The sequence below is a fragment of the Quercus lobata genome, chromosome 4 (assembly GCF_001633185.2).
Source record: "Quercus lobata isolate SW786 chromosome 4, ValleyOak3.0 Primary Assembly, whole genome shotgun sequence".
NCBI lineage: Eukaryota > Viridiplantae > Streptophyta > Magnoliopsida > Fagales > Fagaceae > Quercus > Quercus lobata.
The window spans coordinates 23,207,154-23,225,367 of NC_044907.1; the positions used below are offsets into that span (position 1 = coordinate 23,207,154).

At 33.1% G+C, this 18,214-nt stretch overlaps 2 protein-coding genes across 2 annotated transcripts; both read left to right on the forward strand.

The window, feature by feature from the left end:
• Positions 1-3,986: 3,986 nt before the first annotated feature.
• Positions 3,987-5,149, forward strand: LOC115984858. The gene is made up of 4 exons (XM_031107852.1): positions 3,987-3,995; positions 4,091-4,147; positions 4,312-4,458; positions 4,603-5,149. The coding sequence occupies exons 1-4, from the start codon at positions 3,987-3,989 to the stop codon at positions 4,969-4,971; spliced, it is 582 nt and encodes a 193-aa protein (XP_030963712.1). The 3' UTR covers positions 4,972-5,149.
• A 7,380-nt stretch (positions 5,150-12,529) lies between these two features.
• Positions 12,530-13,614, forward strand: LOC115984859. Its single transcript, XM_031107853.1, has 2 exons — positions 12,530-13,059; positions 13,173-13,614. Exons 1-2 carry the CDS (start codon positions 12,530-12,532, stop codon positions 13,612-13,614), a joined length of 972 nt encoding a protein of 323 aa, XP_030963713.1.
• The last annotated feature ends 4,600 nt before the right edge of the window (positions 13,615-18,214 follow it).

An 18,214-nucleotide genomic window follows, 5' to 3' on the forward strand; every position in this document is an offset into this window, starting at 1 on the left:
TCCACCCCCAACCAAACACAAATGAGGGAAATTAAAATCTCTTTTATCCTCCCACTTTTCTATCCATTCCTCATTTTTATCCCCCCACGTTTCCACTCCTCCAACCAAACAGACCTTATGTTTTATTCTCCAATTCTCTCATAAAAGAAGAATTTTAGTTTGATTTCCACTCTCCTCTTTATCAAAAGGGGGAAAAAAGATAGAAAATAGTGGGGAGAAGAATAATTGCATTCAATGACTAAACTACCCTCCTTTCCTCCTTTTACTAGTCCTATTAATAGCTTCTTCTCTCTCTCTCTCTGTTTTTTTTTTTTTTTTTTCAGCGTGATTATTGGGACATGATTTTTCCTTTTTAGTAAATTTGGATAATTGTCTTTTTTTGTCACATTTTTTTATCTAGGAATTATTTTCAACAAGGGCATATGAGTAAATTTATTAAAAAAAATTATTATTTTTTCATCCCTCCATTTTTCCGCCCCCAACCAAACACAAATTAGGGAAATTGAAATCTCTTTTATCTTCCCACTTTTCTATCCGTTCCTCATTTTCTATCCTCCCACATTTCCACTCCACCAACCAAATAGACCCTATGTTTTATTCTCCAATTCTCTCATAAAAGAAAATTTTGAGTTTGATTTCCACTCTCGTCTTTATTGAAAGGGGGGAAAAAGAGAGAAAGACAGAACGATGACAACAACAACAACAACAACATTCAAAAGACTTTGATTAAGTTATGAGATTTATTACTAACATTGGTTTAATCAGAAGAACTGAGACTTAATGAAACTAGTGAATTTATATTTAATTTTGACTAAATTATGTGTTTGATCCCTTAAAATTTGTGGGGTTTTTTTTTTTTTGGTTCCTTACATTTTAAGGTTTTCATCTTGGTCCCCTCTGAGTTCTTTTATCTTAAATTTTATAATGATAAGATTTGCTTCAAGGGGAAAAAAATGGTAATTCAGTGATAAATATTTGACACGGCATAAATCATAAATTTTTTTAACTTTGAATTATTGAAAGTTTAATAATATCTTACCTAAGAGCACAATTTTTCAATAATTAGTGATAACTGTGGGCTCAACCTAGAAATGCGGAGAAATTATTCTTTCGGAGAAATTATTCTTTCCTAAGGATTGAATCATCCCTCTAGTCATAGAAAGTCCCACCCTGTTCCAACTGCTTGATGGGCTTTATACTCGTCCACCATATTCCTTGCCGCCAAGAACACATTAGTGGGCTCAGTGAGGATCCATTCAGCCCTTTGAAACCACAAATAAACCAAACGCAGGCAAATAAATAATCCTCCTTAGTCCCTTCCACAAATATGGTAGAAAACATTTTTGACCACGTTATCTTGAAGCCAATGCGAGTTTGGTTGGCAGAATAGACTTGCAAGCCCTCCAAATTTGCACCTTTATCTATTCAAGAATCGAGACCTTGGAATACCAAATAGCTTTCCACAATCCTCGCTTTTTGTAGTTATCTTAACATTCATCTTGGTGGGGCTAGAGATTGATGATGAGTGAAAGCCAAATGATAGGCATATGACAAGATCGCAGGTATCTTGTCATATGCCTTAACTTGCTTATATCAATCGAGTACTAATAGCAAGTGATTCGAACATGTGCCTTAATGAAGCCCTCTTCTGGGTGTTTATTGCACTAGGTATGTGGATATTGGATTCCCATGGAACTCGTGATGTCTTCTAGATGAGAGTCTCCCCAAGTTAGTTGAAAGCTTCCATTTTAGCCATGTTACCTTTGAGAGGGATTATGGAACTAGTAAGTATATGATTGAAGTACTTTAGTTGAATAGCAAGAAACTCATGTAAAATGAAATTACAGTCCATTTATTTAGTTCTTGGGGGTCCCCAACCCTAATCCTTCTCAAATGTCATACCCATTTGTTATTTAGAGGCTTTTATCTTTGCAGTGCCTTTTCAATTATTTGTCTTCACGATCGCAACTCACAATCATCATATTTTTTAGACATTGTCTAAATCATGGAAGTCTTATTATTATTGTTTTTTTTTTTTTTTAATTTAATATATAACATGTTATAGAACTTGTTTTTATGCTATAATAGAATTCGTTTTTTCTTTTTTGATTTTGTAGACAGAGTTTGGACATATTGTTGATTGCATTGATATCAATAAACAATTGGCTTTTGACCATCCTCTGTTGAAAGATCACAAGATCCAGGTACTTAAGCAAATATTGAAACTATTTATTCCTTTATCTATATCAATAAACAAATTTTTTTTTTTTTTCCAATTGCTTCAGAAATTGTAGTAGTTTGTACTTTTTGAACTGAAAATTATCATAATGATTACTATGTTTGCCATACCTTATCATTTTAACAAATTCCAATTTGACTAGGGCTTATTATTTAAAGGATTAATTAAGCAAATCAATTATGTAAAAAAAAAAAAAATACTATTCTTAATCAGAATTTGATTAAAGGCTACATTCTAACTAGAGCAAGAGATGGCAAAATTCAGTTTCCTTAACTATGCAATTATATATCATGACTTATGAATCACTCACTTTTGTATGTTTTTATAATTACATTAGTTTGGGTAAGTAAGTGTAATAACAATGGACCTATCAATATAGGGAAATATATATTAGAAACATAGAATGATTCAGATATAATAGAACGACACAAAAAATAACATATTTTGATAGATTTGTCTTAGCTTGTTGAGAATTTATAGTTGACTCCAAAGGTTTAGGAATAAAGATTTGTTGTTGTTGTTGTTGTTTTTTTTTATTTTTTATTTTATTTATTTTTTTTATTTTTTTTTTAATTGTAATTTTAATAAGTGGATAGTGGTGGAAGAGGAAGTAGGGTTTGAACCAAGAGCATGTGAGATACCACTAAGGATGTCATTATCATAGAGCTATCACTTATTATTATTATGAAAATATAAATCTGCAAGTTGGAAAACAAATATCATGTTTTTTAGTTTAATTTGAATTTTTGCTTCTTCAGGAAAGACCTCATTTTTCAAAAAGAACAACAAAGAATGTAGGTCTCTCGCGAAATAGACCTTCAATGATTGGTTTACTACAAGATGCTTGTCCGTCAGGAACAGTTCCTATTCGCAGGACAACAAAAGCAGACCTCATAGCAATTAGATCAATGTCAAATAACATTTATCCTCAAACAACAAAAGTTCCCAATATTCATGTAAGTTCTTTATTATATATTTTGGGATGTATGATGTAATCATAACCATACTTGGTATCATAATACATTACACAAGTATTATTTTCCCAAAAATATAACGTTGATGTGATAATAAGATTTTCTGAAAATGGCCATTCAAACCTCTGCATTAACCAAATGAACCAAATTTGAAATGAAGTTTAAAGTTTGATTAGCTAAATAACCAGGTTTGAATAAAACCAAACTCGACTCAATATATTTGTGATCCTTAAACCCAATATTTTTAATATTTAATTATATAAATTTAAAGCAAATTTGTCAAAAGATGCATTATTATTTATTATTTAGAATGATGAAGGTTAATATGGTAGCCAAATTTAGAACTAGGTTCTAGCTTTTTTATGGGGAAAATAAAGTAATGGTGGATCCCATCAAATTGATCTTATTTGTTGGGTTGTACAGCGTGCAGTTATCCAAATGCGAACATCTAAATATGAAAGTTATCTTGGCGTTATAGGAAACATCAATGTCTATAATCCTGATGTTAAGGAGGGAAGCAGCTATGCCGTAATCTATGTCATGAACGGTGCAAACGAGAACTTGAATTCTATCACAACAGGATGGATGGTAATTTAAATTTATACTTATTTTGTTGATATTCACAGTTTCACACCTTAATCTTTGATGATTGATATAATTGTCCAATCATGAGTTTGCAATAAACGATTGTCTTTTTCAACGAAGAAAACAAAGAAAAAAGGGTCGTTTTCTTTGATGCATAAGATGTCATTCGTATTATTCATCAAAAAAAGATGTCATTCGTATTGGTTAAAAAAAGTTCAAGTTCTAAGTATAAATGGAACAACATAACAGATTTTCCAAAAGAATAATGTTTTTTACTCCTTGATTCAAACAGGTTTCCCCAAGTACGTACAAGGGTACTCCGTATTCTTATTTCTTTACATTTTGGACGGTATGTTTCTATTCTATCGTTTTCACACATTTATAATTTATTATCTAACTTTTTTCTTGTGGTGCATGTTTGTTTCTTGTTTGCTAGTGTTTCAATTCATTAAATTTGTATATACTGCAAGTTCTTTTAAAAATTATACGTAACAATGCCTTTGAAAATTACAGACTGATGGTGCTAATAAGACAGGCTGCTTCAACATTGCTTGCCCTGGTTTTGTGCAAGTTGACAAAAGAGTTTATCCCGGGTCACCTATAAGTAATGTATCCATTCCTAATGGTCCTCAATTTGAGATTGGACTCTCTATTTCAAAGGTAAATCTATCGTTAATTAAACTGCATATTATTTTATTTTGTAATATTAACATTCTATGTATATTAAATTTTGAATCAAAGTTTGAAAAAGGTGCTTAGAGTTTTGTGACTTTGATCATATACCCTTGTTGTTTTATGTGACAGGCGGAAGATGGCAATTGGTGGGTAACAAAAGATCAAATTAATATTGGATATTTTCCAGCAGCAATATTTAATAATTTTGTTGAACCTGAAACTGTTGGTTGGGGAGGGTTCGCTGTTAATCCCCCAAATGGAATTAGCCCACCCATGGGATCCGGAATATTTCCAGATGACAATTATGGACATACAAGTCAATTTAGAGCGATCCAGTATAGAAATAGTTCCGGAGTGCTAAATGGACCTCATAAATATACTTATGATACAATCATTGACAGCCCTAACTGCTATCTCATAGATTTTCATGGATATATAGGTACGTTCGAGGGATACACCTTCGGGTTTGGTGGACCTGGTGGGGATTGTGGCAATTAAAATTTTTTGTACCACAAGTCCAGTGGGCTGTGCTTTTCAATTGAACAGAACTAGTTCCCATCTCTTCCCTAGTCCCTCGTGTTGTTGAGGCTATGGATCGAGATGGCTCTAGGCCTAGTTCTTTTAATTGTAATCGTGTTCTTTTCAGTAATTCAATAAAATAAAGTACTTATTTAGCGCGCGTGCACACACACACACAAATGTCTTGCAAAATAAATTGGAAATTTATTCCTTCAGCTATGACCATTCTTGTCAATGAGCTTTTATTGAATTACTAAAAAGAACATGTCAATGACCTTGATTTGTCCTTCCATGCTTAATATTATTAAATTTGATTATGTTTTTGTGTTAAGTTATTCTCAAACACCAAAAAAAAAAAAAAAAAAAAAAAAAAATTAAGTTTTCCTCAATTATAATCTTTACTTCTATAAATAGCATTGCGTGGATATGGGTTCACTTTGTTATTATTAATAACAATACATACGATATATGAACATATTAGCACTATAAAAAAAAAAAATGCATATGAACAATGCCCGAGATAAAAGCAACCGAGCATATTCTAATCATTATTGTAGCTTATTGGAAGAAAATTAGTCACGTGATCAAAATATGGTTTTAAAAATAGAACCATTAAAAGAACTAGAAAGATGAGGAATTCATGGTTTTAAGGTTGGACAGGGGTTCAATTGGAGGTCAAAATGTGGTGACATAATAAATTTTTTTAAGTTTTTAGCTAGTTGCTAACAAAAAGTTTAAAATAAAGTTAATAGACATATACACATTATAATTAAAAAATTTATCTGTTATCAAAAATGAAAAGCAACTTTGTTAAGAACTTAAAATGCAATGTAGAGATAATATTCCCAAAATATTAGAAACTGACAATTATTTCCCAAAACTATTTTTTTTAATTCAAAATTTCTCTCCCCAAATCCAATAAAACTTACATATCTATAAATTTATTTTAAAAAATGAAACGAATATTTTTTGGACCTAAAAAGCCAAAACCTAACCAAATTAAAAAAAAGGGAGGTAAAATATCATTTTCGTCCCTAAAGTATCACAAAAGTTCATTTTTCGTCCTTGAACTTTTAGAAGTTCTATTTTTGTCCCTAAACTTTGCAAAGTGTTCTGATTTTCATCCCTCTATCTGTTACCATTAATTTTTGTCTTATGTGGCTTGACAGAGTGCTAATCGGCAAAATAGCTTCAATGTCTTGGACGCTTAATCACTCCCTTATAAGGCAAATTTTTTTTATTTGTTGCTTTATAGCTTTATTGGAATGTATGGATTTATTGGAGTTGTTGTGCTTACTATGAAGACTCCATCAGACATTGTTGTTGCAGACTCCATCAGATATTGTATATAAACCGATTTAGTGGTACCTAGTGTCTATTGTTGAAAACTCCATCAGACATTAATGGATCACATGTTGTATTTAAGTAACTTTAATAAATTTAGTTGGCTTGCCACACATGTTAATCAATATGTAACTTTGATAGAGGCAGAAGCCAACGGTCGATTGGGGTCACCGGTTTGAGGTTTTCAGTGAGTGAGAGTGGTGGGTTTTCATGGTCTAGGGAATTTGGGTTAATGTCAGCATGCCTGAGACTTGGAGATTTTGGTGGGGGTAATTATGGCCATTTAAAAAATGGTTTGCATTTGCCACGAGTTCATATTTGTTAAAATAAAATAATTTAGTCCAAGTTAGATACCACATTAGCGCTCCGCCAGACCATGTAAGACATAAACTAACGGAAACAAACAAAAGGACAAAAATCAGAAGATTTTGCAAAATTTAGGGACAAAAATAGAACTTCTTAAAGTTCAAGAGCGAAAAGCGATTTTTTGAGATAGTTTAGGGACGAAAAATGATATTTTACCCAAACAGAAAATCAAAACCAAAAAGAAAACAAATTCACATAAAAATTCAAATGTTATCTCTCTAAAATACAAAACATATTAAAAGTGTCTAAAAAATTTATAACACACCAAAATTAAAATGAGATAAAGCCATGTAATAATCTAGTGTGTTAAAATATAAATTCAAATTCTCACTTCCAAATTAATTAAACATTAACCTAAACTAAATTCAAATCAAATCAGTAAAAGAGGGCTTGAAACAGATCTGCAAGTAATAAAACAATTCACTACAAAGGAGGAAAAAACAATAACAAATCCACCAACGAAAACAAAATAATCATAAAGGGAGAGAGTGGTCACCTTTTTTGTTGTAAGAAGAACAAGGAATGAATGGGAGAGGTACATAGAAAGTAATAGAAAACTTATAGAAAAGAAAATGGATAGAAGAAGAGTTATAAAAAGGAAATTAAGAGTTGGAGTAAGAGTAACATTAATGTGAAGAATTGTAGGGAAGAAAACTTTTTAGCCTTGCTTAGTACTTTTTATCCAAATAGAGAAATCACTTACTTGAGGAGCATGTGCTTTAACATGAAACATAATTTTTTGGTGAAAGGTTAGGAGGACATGCGTGGGAAAAAATTATGTTACTTCTAGGAATGTTCCCATGAGCTTGAAATTAATTTCAATTGGAAATGAGTCGAGTGAGGTTCCTTAATCACATAACAGACTCTTCATTTATAGAAAATGTTTACAACCTTTACCGTATAGGTAAATTGCACTAACCTCCCTTGAGGTTTTTTGTTTTTATACTCTCCTCCCCTTTAGTTTGAGGCAAGACACTCACCTTTGAAAAATTATTCTGTCCTTATGGAGGACCACATCAGCAATGTCTAGCGATTCTCCATACTAATAATATTGTGTCATGTGCTATAAATTATTGACTGAGATCTTAGTCATAAAAATAAATAAAATGAAATATAAAAAACAAGCCACCAGCTCCACCTTTGCCATCGTTGTTCCCTAGCTTCACCACCTTTATCACAACTCAGGTAGTGACAATTGTTGGGTTAAAATAGATTGACCCCAATTAATTAATTCAATTACCAAGTTGATTAATTAGGTCAAATTACATGCAAATTGTGGAGGCTCCAAAAAATCACCAAATAAACTAAATGTAGCGGAAAATAAATTAATACGGTGCTTTGTTGACAAATGGGAAAAACCTCTCGCAAGGCAAAAACCCCACCAGGAGAATTTAAGGTCACCACTCCCAAGAATCAACTAATCAATAATCAAGTGGTTACAAGTATGGGGAATCTTACCACTACCCTGACCTATCCCAAAACACCAGCCTATAGTTGAACTTTTGCTCCAATACCCAATTGGACTTGATCTTGTAGCAACCTTCTTTCTTTTGTTGTACAAATTTTCAATCTATGACTAACTCCTTTGCATGGATCCCAGTATATGACTAACTCCAGCAACTTGATTGATTGTTGTTGGCTGTAAAGTTTTTTGCTTCATAAACGATAAAGATTAGGAAGCATTTGGTTACAAAACCCTAAGGCGCACAAATGTAGTAGCTTCACATAGAGTATATGAGTTCTAAGTCTCTGTTTCTGTACTTGATTAATTTTAAAATAAGTCTTATATATGACTAGGGTTGTAAGAAGAGAAACCCTAATCATTTAAGTCATGATGGGCCAAATTTCAGATCTGAGATTTCTAAAATCATAGTTCTCAACAAATCGAGCTTGTGTCGAGCTTCTTCATTAATCTTCGATAGCAGCATCTGTCGTGCTTGTGTGAAGACTTAATGAAATAGGCTTTCTTCACTTGTTTCTTGGATCAACCTTCATGTCTTTAATGATACCACTTGATATGTTTGAACAACATACTCCTTGATACATTAATCCTAACTTGGATCTATCCAATTACAAGTAAAATGTGTTTTGCCCAAGGATTAGTCAATTACAAAGAAAATATGACCCAACAATAACAGTGCTCCTCCCTAGTAAAGTTCAAGCTTGATGGGATGGTACTCTTCCTAAAATGAATATCCCATCATCACGTTGAAATTCTATAAAGCTTGACCTACATCTCCCTTCCCTAGATTATCAATTTGCAAGAAGGTTCTAAGAGTTTAGCCAATGACAGGATTGTTAAGGAAATAAACCACACACAATTTTATAATAGAAATTGATAAAATTTAACATGGAGATGGATGAAGACAAACATACAACTGAAATAATTATTCCCTTTCCTGGAATTTGATCAAGAAAGACATTTATTAGACAATAATTAGATCCTTGAACATATTGAGTGCAATGGACAACTCCTCTCTTTGTAACAATAGGGTTTAGGTTGATCTATAAAACAAAAATCAAATAAGAAACCCAACAAAGAAAAAAAGTACTTAGAAGCAAAATTACAAACATACCAACTAAAAACTGAAACTAGCCGCATAAGCAAAAAGTACAAAACTAAATTAGTTTGAAGTGTTCTTCTCCTATTCCTATCTCAACTTTCTCAGCAATTAAAAAAAAAAAAAATGAAGAGTATGAAATTGCTTCAAGTTTATTAGGGAGGATCACCGTCATTACCAACGGCCAGACATGGGGATAGTGGCCATGGTGGAGCCAGGGGGTAGGGAGCCAAGGATGATGAAGGTAGAGGGTAAGGATTTTTCTTTTATATTTTATGTTATTTTTATGACTATGTTGGTGACTAGTAGAGCTATAGGGGTGTACAGTGAGCCCACCAATTTGTCAAAACTGACTTAATCTAGCTCAATTTTAAGGTTTGGTAGGCTGGTTTAGGCTATTAATTTTTTTTTTTTTTTAAATTTTTTATAGCAGGTTAGGTCACAAATCCGCCTAACCCAACCCAGCCTAACTATATTTAAAATATATTTAAAATTAAAAAAATATATTAGAAAAATATATTATACGATTTTATTATTTACTTTTTTGCCTTTCTTTCTATATAAAACCCAAACCTTAAGTTCTCCTTATATAGTTTGTGTTTGTTTGGGTTGGGTTGGATTGGATTTTTTTTTTAACCTACCATGGTGGGTTGGGTTGGTAGGTTAAAAAAACTCTTCAATTCGACCAAACCCAACTCATGCACACCCCTAGTGAGTAGGATCTCAGTCAGTAAATTATAACACATGACCCAATGTTATTAACTTGGTAGACCACTAGGCACTACTGATGTGACTAAATAATTTATCTTGTTACATGGGTGTTTATTGCGTAATGGTCCCACTTTTCATCTCCTCACCACCAATTTTCATGGTTATTTTTAGGAGAAATGCTTCCCACTGTTTGACAAAAGTCCTCAACAAACACTGCTACTCTTAGAAATGGGCTTTAGATGCAAAGAGAGATAGACTTTTATTATTTTTTTGATAGAAGATAGAATTTCTACTCTAGTCTAATCTATGTGTATATGTGTGTGAAGCTCTTTCCTGGAAACTTGAACCCTGACTCTTGCCTCCCACACCCATAAGCATTTATACTTGTTTGGATAGACTTTTATTATTGATACCAATCAAAAACTATAAAGTGGAGACATCATTGGCCACAAGGCCGGCAATAAATGGCGGAGTTTCCTATTTCCTCCATCCATACAATTTTTGAATTACAAGATTGGCCCAACACAGCTATGAGCTATGAAATGAGTAGGATTTGTTACAACTTGCTTTTGTAAGACTAAAAAACTAGTGATCTAAAAGAAACATCCCACTGACTTACCTCGTCTAATGAATGAACCATACCTAAAGTTCTAAACTATTTGATTTTGATGCCCAATTGTGCCAAAATAAACCCACCTATCTTATGAGTTGCTTTTTGTAAGTTGAACCCGATTCGTTAGGCTACAAGAGCTCTCATTCAACTAAATATTACACTAGCCCAATTCACAACAATGGCTTAAACCAGATCCTCTTGAAGATCTATTTTCAAAATCCCATCTAAGAATATGGCCCATGCCCGCTTAAATCAAACCCAACTCAATCTCACTTAAAATTCTCCTTTTAAATCCAAGTCACACCGGCCTTGGCCCCACCTATTGGACTATTTTGAACTAAACCCATTCAATTCGAGCCCAACCTCAAAATTTAACCCATTCCACCATAAAATTCAACTTGAAACTTTACTTAAAGCTCTTAAAGAACTCAAGCCCAAGCCTAGATACACATTCAAACATATTGTAACCCAAAACTTACATAGTTCAGTCCGAAAGTTCTTCACTAAACCCAACTCAAGTCAAGCCCAGAATAAAAATATACTATTAGCCCACTCCAAACCCTAAAATAAATTTATAAAATAGAACCAAAGCCCAAACCCAAAGTTAAATTCACAAAAAAATAACAAAGCCCAGAAATGAAAATGTGTATACAAAGTCGCTGAGTATTTTTTTTTTTTTTTTTAGTCATTGAGTTGAGTTTATAGAATTTTGTCATTCTTATAGGCCAATTTGGATGCCCATTAGTGGGCGGTCCAGCCCAGCAGCCTTAACGAGGCGAACAAACTATAACTCATCAATTAACAAATGGATTTGCAACATTAATCTATTAATTTGTTTGCTATAGGAAGGGCCGAAGCACACTATTGTCTATTGTTCCATCTTATCTCTTCATTCTTGGCCAAGAGGTGCTGTCTAGGTTGCTGGGTCACAAATTAAGAATAAAGAATATCAATGGCATTAAAACTAGCCCCAATGGACTAGTCATAACCCATATTATGTACGCCGACGACATTGTGCTTTTCTCTAAAACAGTAACAGAGATGCTTAAGGGTTAGCCAATGTTCTTAAAAAATATTGTAGTTGGTCGGGGCAAAGTATCAACTACAATAAGTCTGGGGTTTTTTTCTCCAAGCATACTCAGCCCCAAACTTGGAGATCCATCAAAAGAATCCTTCAATTCAAAAATCTCAAAAAAGATGTTGAATATCTCGGCGCCCCTTTATTCCTCTCAAAAGCCCCTTCCAAAGATTTTGCCTACCTCCAAGAAAGACTAGAGTCTAAGTTAATAGGGTGGAGAAGTAAGTGCCTATCCTAGGCAGGTAAAAGAACCCTCATAACCTCGGTCACTCAATCCTTACCTACATATACTATGTCAACTTCTAGTTTTCCTAATAAAGTGTGTGACAAGTTGGACTCTCTTACTAGAAGGTTTTGGTGGAAGCCCAAAGATCAAGAAGGAAGAAAACTCCTTGCTTGGAGAGCTTGGGACAAGCTTTGCATCCCTAAAAGTGCAGGTGGTTTGGGTTTTAAAAAAATCCAAAGACATCAACAATGCACTATTGGCCAACTAGCTTGGATGATTGCATCTAAGAGAGACAGCCTTTGTATGAAAATTCTAAGGGCTAGGTACATGGTGAAGAATGACTGGTTGAGCTATTGAAAATGCTAAGGATATCATCGTCAAGGATGCATGTTATCTCATTGGGGATGGCTCCTCTATTAATGTTTGGTTAGATCCTTGGGTTCCTTGGATTCAAGGTTTTATTCCAAAACCTAGAGATGGAGTGGCTACCCAACAACCTATCTTGGTATCCCATCTTATTGACATCCGGATCTGCATTGTTGGAAGGCTTATCTGATTTATGAATTATTTGACTCGCCATCAGCACAAGCCATTCTTACTATACCTATTCCTATCAGGCCAACCCCTGATAAGTTGATATGGACATTATATCCGAAGGGCATTTCTCTGTCAAATCTGTTAGTCGTGTATCTTCTTCCCATATCAACACTCAAGTCTCTTCCACTGTAGCTTGGAAAAAGCTTTGGAATCTAAAAGCGCCTGAAACAATTAAAATGGTCCTTTGGAGATTAGGGGTCAACGCCCTTCCAACCAGAGTAAACCTTTTAAAAAGGGTGGATATTCATGATCCAACTTGCCTCCTTTGTCAGGGATGTATCGAGTCACCTTGCCATCTGTTTCTTAGATGTCTAATTGCTAAAGCTTTATGGTTCTCAGCTTGTTGGGGTTTCAGAGCAAAAGATGTAAGGGCTGATTCACCTGAGGACATAGTCAATCTAGTTATCAAGCCCCCAGATGCTCTTTGTCGAGTAGCAGACCAATGGAAAGTTTCACTAGTCATGGCCCTTACTTTAGAGGAGATATGGATGATGAGAAACACTGAGCTCCATCTTAAAAGCAAAGTGGACTTGCGTGCCTCCACTCAGCTCATTCAAAGAAGATTCAGGGAGTATGTGGCTGTCTGCTCAGCTTCCTTAACTTCCTCTGCCCATATCAGTCCACATCACTGGACCCCCCTCCTCCTGGCTGGATTAAAGTTAACGTAGATGCTGCTTTATCTAGTTCAATGACAGCTCTGGCTGTGGTTGCCACAGACCGCGGAGGTTTTATTTGTAATGTTTGGGCAAAAGTCAGCCCCCTTCGGTCACTACTCCAAGCTAAAACAGAAGCTCTTTTATGGGTCGTGCAGATTGCTAAGCAGGAAAGATGGAATCAGGTAGCTTTTGAAGGAGATTCGCAGGTGTGTTTCAATTCACTATCCAACAGCGCTGCCACTCCAGATTGGTCCATCCAGACTACCATCTCCAACATTCGCTCCTTAGCTGAGGTGATTCATCACAGTTCTTTTGTTTGGATTAAGAGAAGCTGCAATGCAACAGCTCATGAAGTCGCTAGATTAGCTTTAAATTCCAGATTTTCTTTTGTTTTCAATAAGGGTAATCTTCCTCCAGCTCTTGCTGCTGTTTGTAAGGAAGATTACCTTCGCTATTCTTCCCTTGTTTAGTTATGAGTTGAAGTATATCAAAAAAAAAAAAATATATATATATATATATATATATATTTTGTTTCATAAAATTTACTTGAAATTATCTTCCAAGTTTCAAGTAAATGTTATTGATTCTCAAGTTTCAAAAATGAGCGATATTAGTCATTCTTCTAACTGTAATTAATGGTATTATTTACGTAATTGACAAAGTAATGACCTTGACAACAATTTTTTTCAAATAACATCTTTTTTTAAAGTGAAAAATCACAAAAATAATTTCACACTTCAGAAACCCATTAATACCAAACCCAATCAGAGTGCTTTGAAAAATTCCTAACCACCACTCACATCCGTAACTGTTAAATTTCTCAAATTTTCCCGTTTCTCATTGCATTCACTTTTGATATGTTAATGAAGAGAAGATTGATCATTTGGACCGAGAAAGTTGTTAAAATCATGAAGTCTATATCCTCTAATCATTGGTTGGATTTGCACGGTTTGAGCACCACCAGATAGTAGACCATGGCCCCAGTTTGAACACCTTCTTCACCAAGTTTGAAGAAATAAGTGTTATTGGTTGATCCATGATTCTATACATAGAATTGTTTCTTTTTGTCAGATTACAACATTGAGCGTAAGGACTTTGATTTGTAAAAAGTAACACTAATCTTGGTTTGGTTGAAATTTTTTACCTTTAACCCATCAAACTCGACCTGCACACAATGCTACATTTAACCTAGAAAAAAATATTGTACATAAGAAGATATCCTTTTTTTTTTAATTAAAAAAAAAGGCACAATATAATGGATTTCTCATTATATTAAAATTTTGAATAAACATTAATAATATAAAATAAAAAAAATTAATATCCTAATCTATATGAGTATCTTTAAACAAATCCTTAGATAGCAAGTGTCATGCCTTAAACTCAAATTGGGTCTAGAGAGTGTGTGTATATATATACACATTATATTTTTAATTGCATTCATAGCAAAATATAATAAAATTTTACTACAATTGTCAGAGTTCTAATTCCATTAATAAAATATAAAACCTTTCCAACAATAATGATCATAAAATTTTCCAAGTGTGTTCCAACAAAATATTTAGCTCTAAAATTGGTAGGGTCAAATCAGTGTGAAAAGGAAGTTTTGCCCCAAACCGAAACTTTTGATTTTGCCATATTCAAAATCGGTACCGACCAATAAAACAACTAGAACAAACTGACTGTGAAAGCAAAATTATCCATTCGCCAAAAACAATAGTGTTCCTGTATAATTTAATATAATCTAATCCAAGTAGTAGACAGATTGAGAATTTTATTTGTTTACTCTACACCATCTCTATCTATTTATTTCCATATATATAATTGCTGAAAATAAGAAAGCTTAAAATAAAACAGTAGGCATTATAATAAGATTTTAATAAGAGATTTAAACACTTACAGGAGATAATAGTAGATACAAAGTTTTAAACTGGAATGGGAAAAAGGTTTCAGGCTTAGGAAGCAATCTGGAAACTATATGGAATTCGAAACTAGAAAAATTAAGTGATGCCTCTAAGCTGAAAGAGACATTCCTTTTTTTAGGGAAAATAAAACACTATTTAAATTGTAAAATTGACTTTTACTATTCATGTGAACAATAAAATTGACTTTTTTACTATCTATGGCAGGTCATGTGCTGTTTGGAGAGGTAATTATCCCCTAGTGGGGAATAGCCAAAGCAAGAGCAGGGAATCAAAGCACCTCTGTAGCTTTATCAGGGAATTAGTGCAGACTTATCAGGAGAATTATTTTAGCAATTTTGGCTACTTATGCCGACAAGGTTAATTCTCTCCTAAATCTAGTGTTGAAGATTCATCATGACCAAATAATTCCTGATTATAGGGATTGGTATTAGTAACATAGGCTTCTGAGGATGCCCCGAATTCTTGGCATTCTTCTTCTTCTTCTTCTGAGTTATCATTTGTGGCTTCTTTTTCATCCTTTCATTGTTGTTTTAACAGAGCTACTAAGGCAGATTTATCGAGACCATCAAAAGCAAACTTCTTCTTTTTGGTCTTGGCAGAAGACATAGCAGGTTTAGTAGTGGATGTGGTAGCAGGTGCAGATGTAGTGGGTTAAGGCATGGCTGCCTGCATGAGGGGGTAAGCCAGAGCTTGACCCTTAACGTGAGTAATAGTGTTAACAGTGCTTTGAGGAGCAGCAGGGAATTCCTGGGTAACATTAACAATAACATCTTGGGTGTGGGAAAATTTATCCCACCATATAACAAACCATTGCCAAGTAAGAACATCACCTTCCTTTACATACAGCCATTTCAAGATCCAGGGGATTGAAGATATCATTCATAATATTCTAGAATTCATTAGGGGCTTTCTTAAGACCAAAGAGCATAACATTCCATTCATAACGTCCAAAGGGAGTGGTGAAAGCAGTGTATTTATCGGCTTCACTGATTTGGACTTGCCAAAACCCTGATTTCATATTGAATTTAGAAAATATGATGCTATAACCTATGTACTAGGTCACTCTTATTAGGGATAGGATACCTAATTCATTCTAGTACTTTGTTCAAAGGTTTGTAATTAATAACTAAGAGAGGAGTCCCTCTTCAATTTCAGCATTTTTTTGAACATAGAAGGCAACACAAGACCAAGGGGACTTGCTATTCCTAATTAGTTTATTAGCAAGTAAATCATGAATCTCCTTTTTACAAAATTTGACAGTATCAATATTCATTTGAATGGAACGAGCTTTACTTGGAATGTTTTTCTCATTAAATTCTCTAACATAAGGCAAATTGACAATATGCTTTTTCCTATGCCAAAAAGCATTGGGGATATCAGAACAAACATCATATATCAAAATTTTATAAAAATTATCAATTTTGGATTGTAATAATTTGTCGGAAAGTTTTTCAGCAATCTTCTTATATCTAACCTCTTTTTTTAGAAAATTTAGATGCTTGGCTTTGGCATGAATCAAGCTTAAAGAATCATTAGTATCAACTTCAAATCTAGAAGCAAACACTTTCTGCCCAAATGGGTCAGTAGTGATACCATCATGTTCAATAAGAAAAGTATATAAAGAATATATGAAAGGAATGTCAAGAATCACTTTATTAGTCATGTTTTTAACAAGAACAGAGGGGATTTTAAAACAAACATTTTCATGGCAAACATGAGCATTATTTAATTCATATTTGATTTCCATTTGAGTACCATTAGCAGAAAGCAATTTCTTCGTGGAATTTTCATAATATTTAGATGGAATTATTCCTTCTTGAATGCATTTCATATTAGCAACAAAGTCAATCATGGCAATAACATTGAATTCATATTCATGGAAAACAAAAATTTTAACTTTTGAAAACCATTTTGGAGGAATCAATCTGTTAATAAGACTGAGTCTATTAACATCAGCAGTAGGATCAGAAAGATGAGCATGTTGATTGGGGTCGTTTTCATCTTTCTGCTCATTAGGCTCGCTATTAGATTGTTCATTATCAAGTTGTTTGTCAATTTTTAAAAGTAATATTTATTGTTTTAAGCCAAAGTTATCATCCTTAATATTCTTTAAATTATTTTTTAGCTCAATGATTTCTTTCTTAATAACAGTAATTTCATGTTTTAAATCATTAACAATTATTTCTTTAGATTTCTTTTTATTAAATCTTTCTAGAGTTTCATCAAGATCTATCTTTGATTTTATCTTTTTATCATTTTCATCTTTAATCATAGTTTTCTTGAGCTTTTTAAAATATTCTTCTTTAAGCTCAGGATTATTGATCTGGCTTATCAAATTTATTAACAAGTTTTCTTGTTCTTCTCCTTTGGTTAAAATATTAAGTGTCTTTCGATATATGGATAGAGTATTAATGGTATTACAACAAGGTTTTTTCCCTTTTAAGTCACACCCTTCTAATTTTCATTATCAAATACCCATCTTTTTACATATCATCTGCATCTTTCTTTCTTTTTTAATTTTTAATTTTGGGTTGTTTTCTAGTTTGGAAGACCACATAGATTTTAACATTTATTTTTTCCTTTTGGGTTGTTTTTTACAAAGCCATTGTGAATTGCACCCAGTGGCTCCCAATTAACAGATTTGGATTTAAATGTATATTTTTGGTTTTTTTCAAAGGCTTGCCTTTAGTTTTGGTTTGGCATAAACTTGAAACAAATGCCATAAATATCTAGATTTATGGCTTTTGTATTCTTAATGTTTGAATAAAATCATAGTACCATTTAAACATATTCCATGTAAGCTTTTGAGGTCTTAGGTCATGTTGTATTTATATATGGCAAAAGATAGTACCATTTTCCACCTTAGCACAGTTAGTATTGGTATTTTATTTATAACTTGGGTATATTGAATTTTTTTGTGTGTGTCTAATCTCTTTTATTATTTTATTTCTAAATTCCATGATGAAGACCAATGGAATACTTATTTTCATGAAGATTATAGATATATTGGATTTTTTTATAATTTAATAGCTGGGGTGGGGTTATTATGAAATTTATTGACATTAAGAGTGTTTGGTTTTACATTGCAAATCTTGGATTGAATTGGTATAATTTGGTGTTATACTTGATATTAATTTGGTGAAAAATT

Coding starts and splice junctions, on each gene's coding strand:
- LOC115984858 (XM_031107852.1), top strand. Junction 4,148..4,311: donor ATTTCTTTACATTTTGGACG/GTATGTTTCTAT, acceptor TGAAAATTACAG/ACTGATGGTGCTAATAAGAC. Junction 4,459..4,602: donor TTGGACTCTCTATTTCAAAG/GTAAATCTATCG, acceptor TTTATGTGACAG/GCGGAAGATGGCAATTGGTG.
- LOC115984859 (XM_031107853.1), top strand. CDS start 12,530: ATGGACATTATATCCGAAGGGCATTTCTCTGTCAAATCTGTTAGTCGT. Junction 13,060..13,172: donor ATTCAAAGAAGATTCAGGGA/GTATGTGGCTGT, acceptor TGCTTTATCTAG/TTCAATGACAGCTCTGGCTG.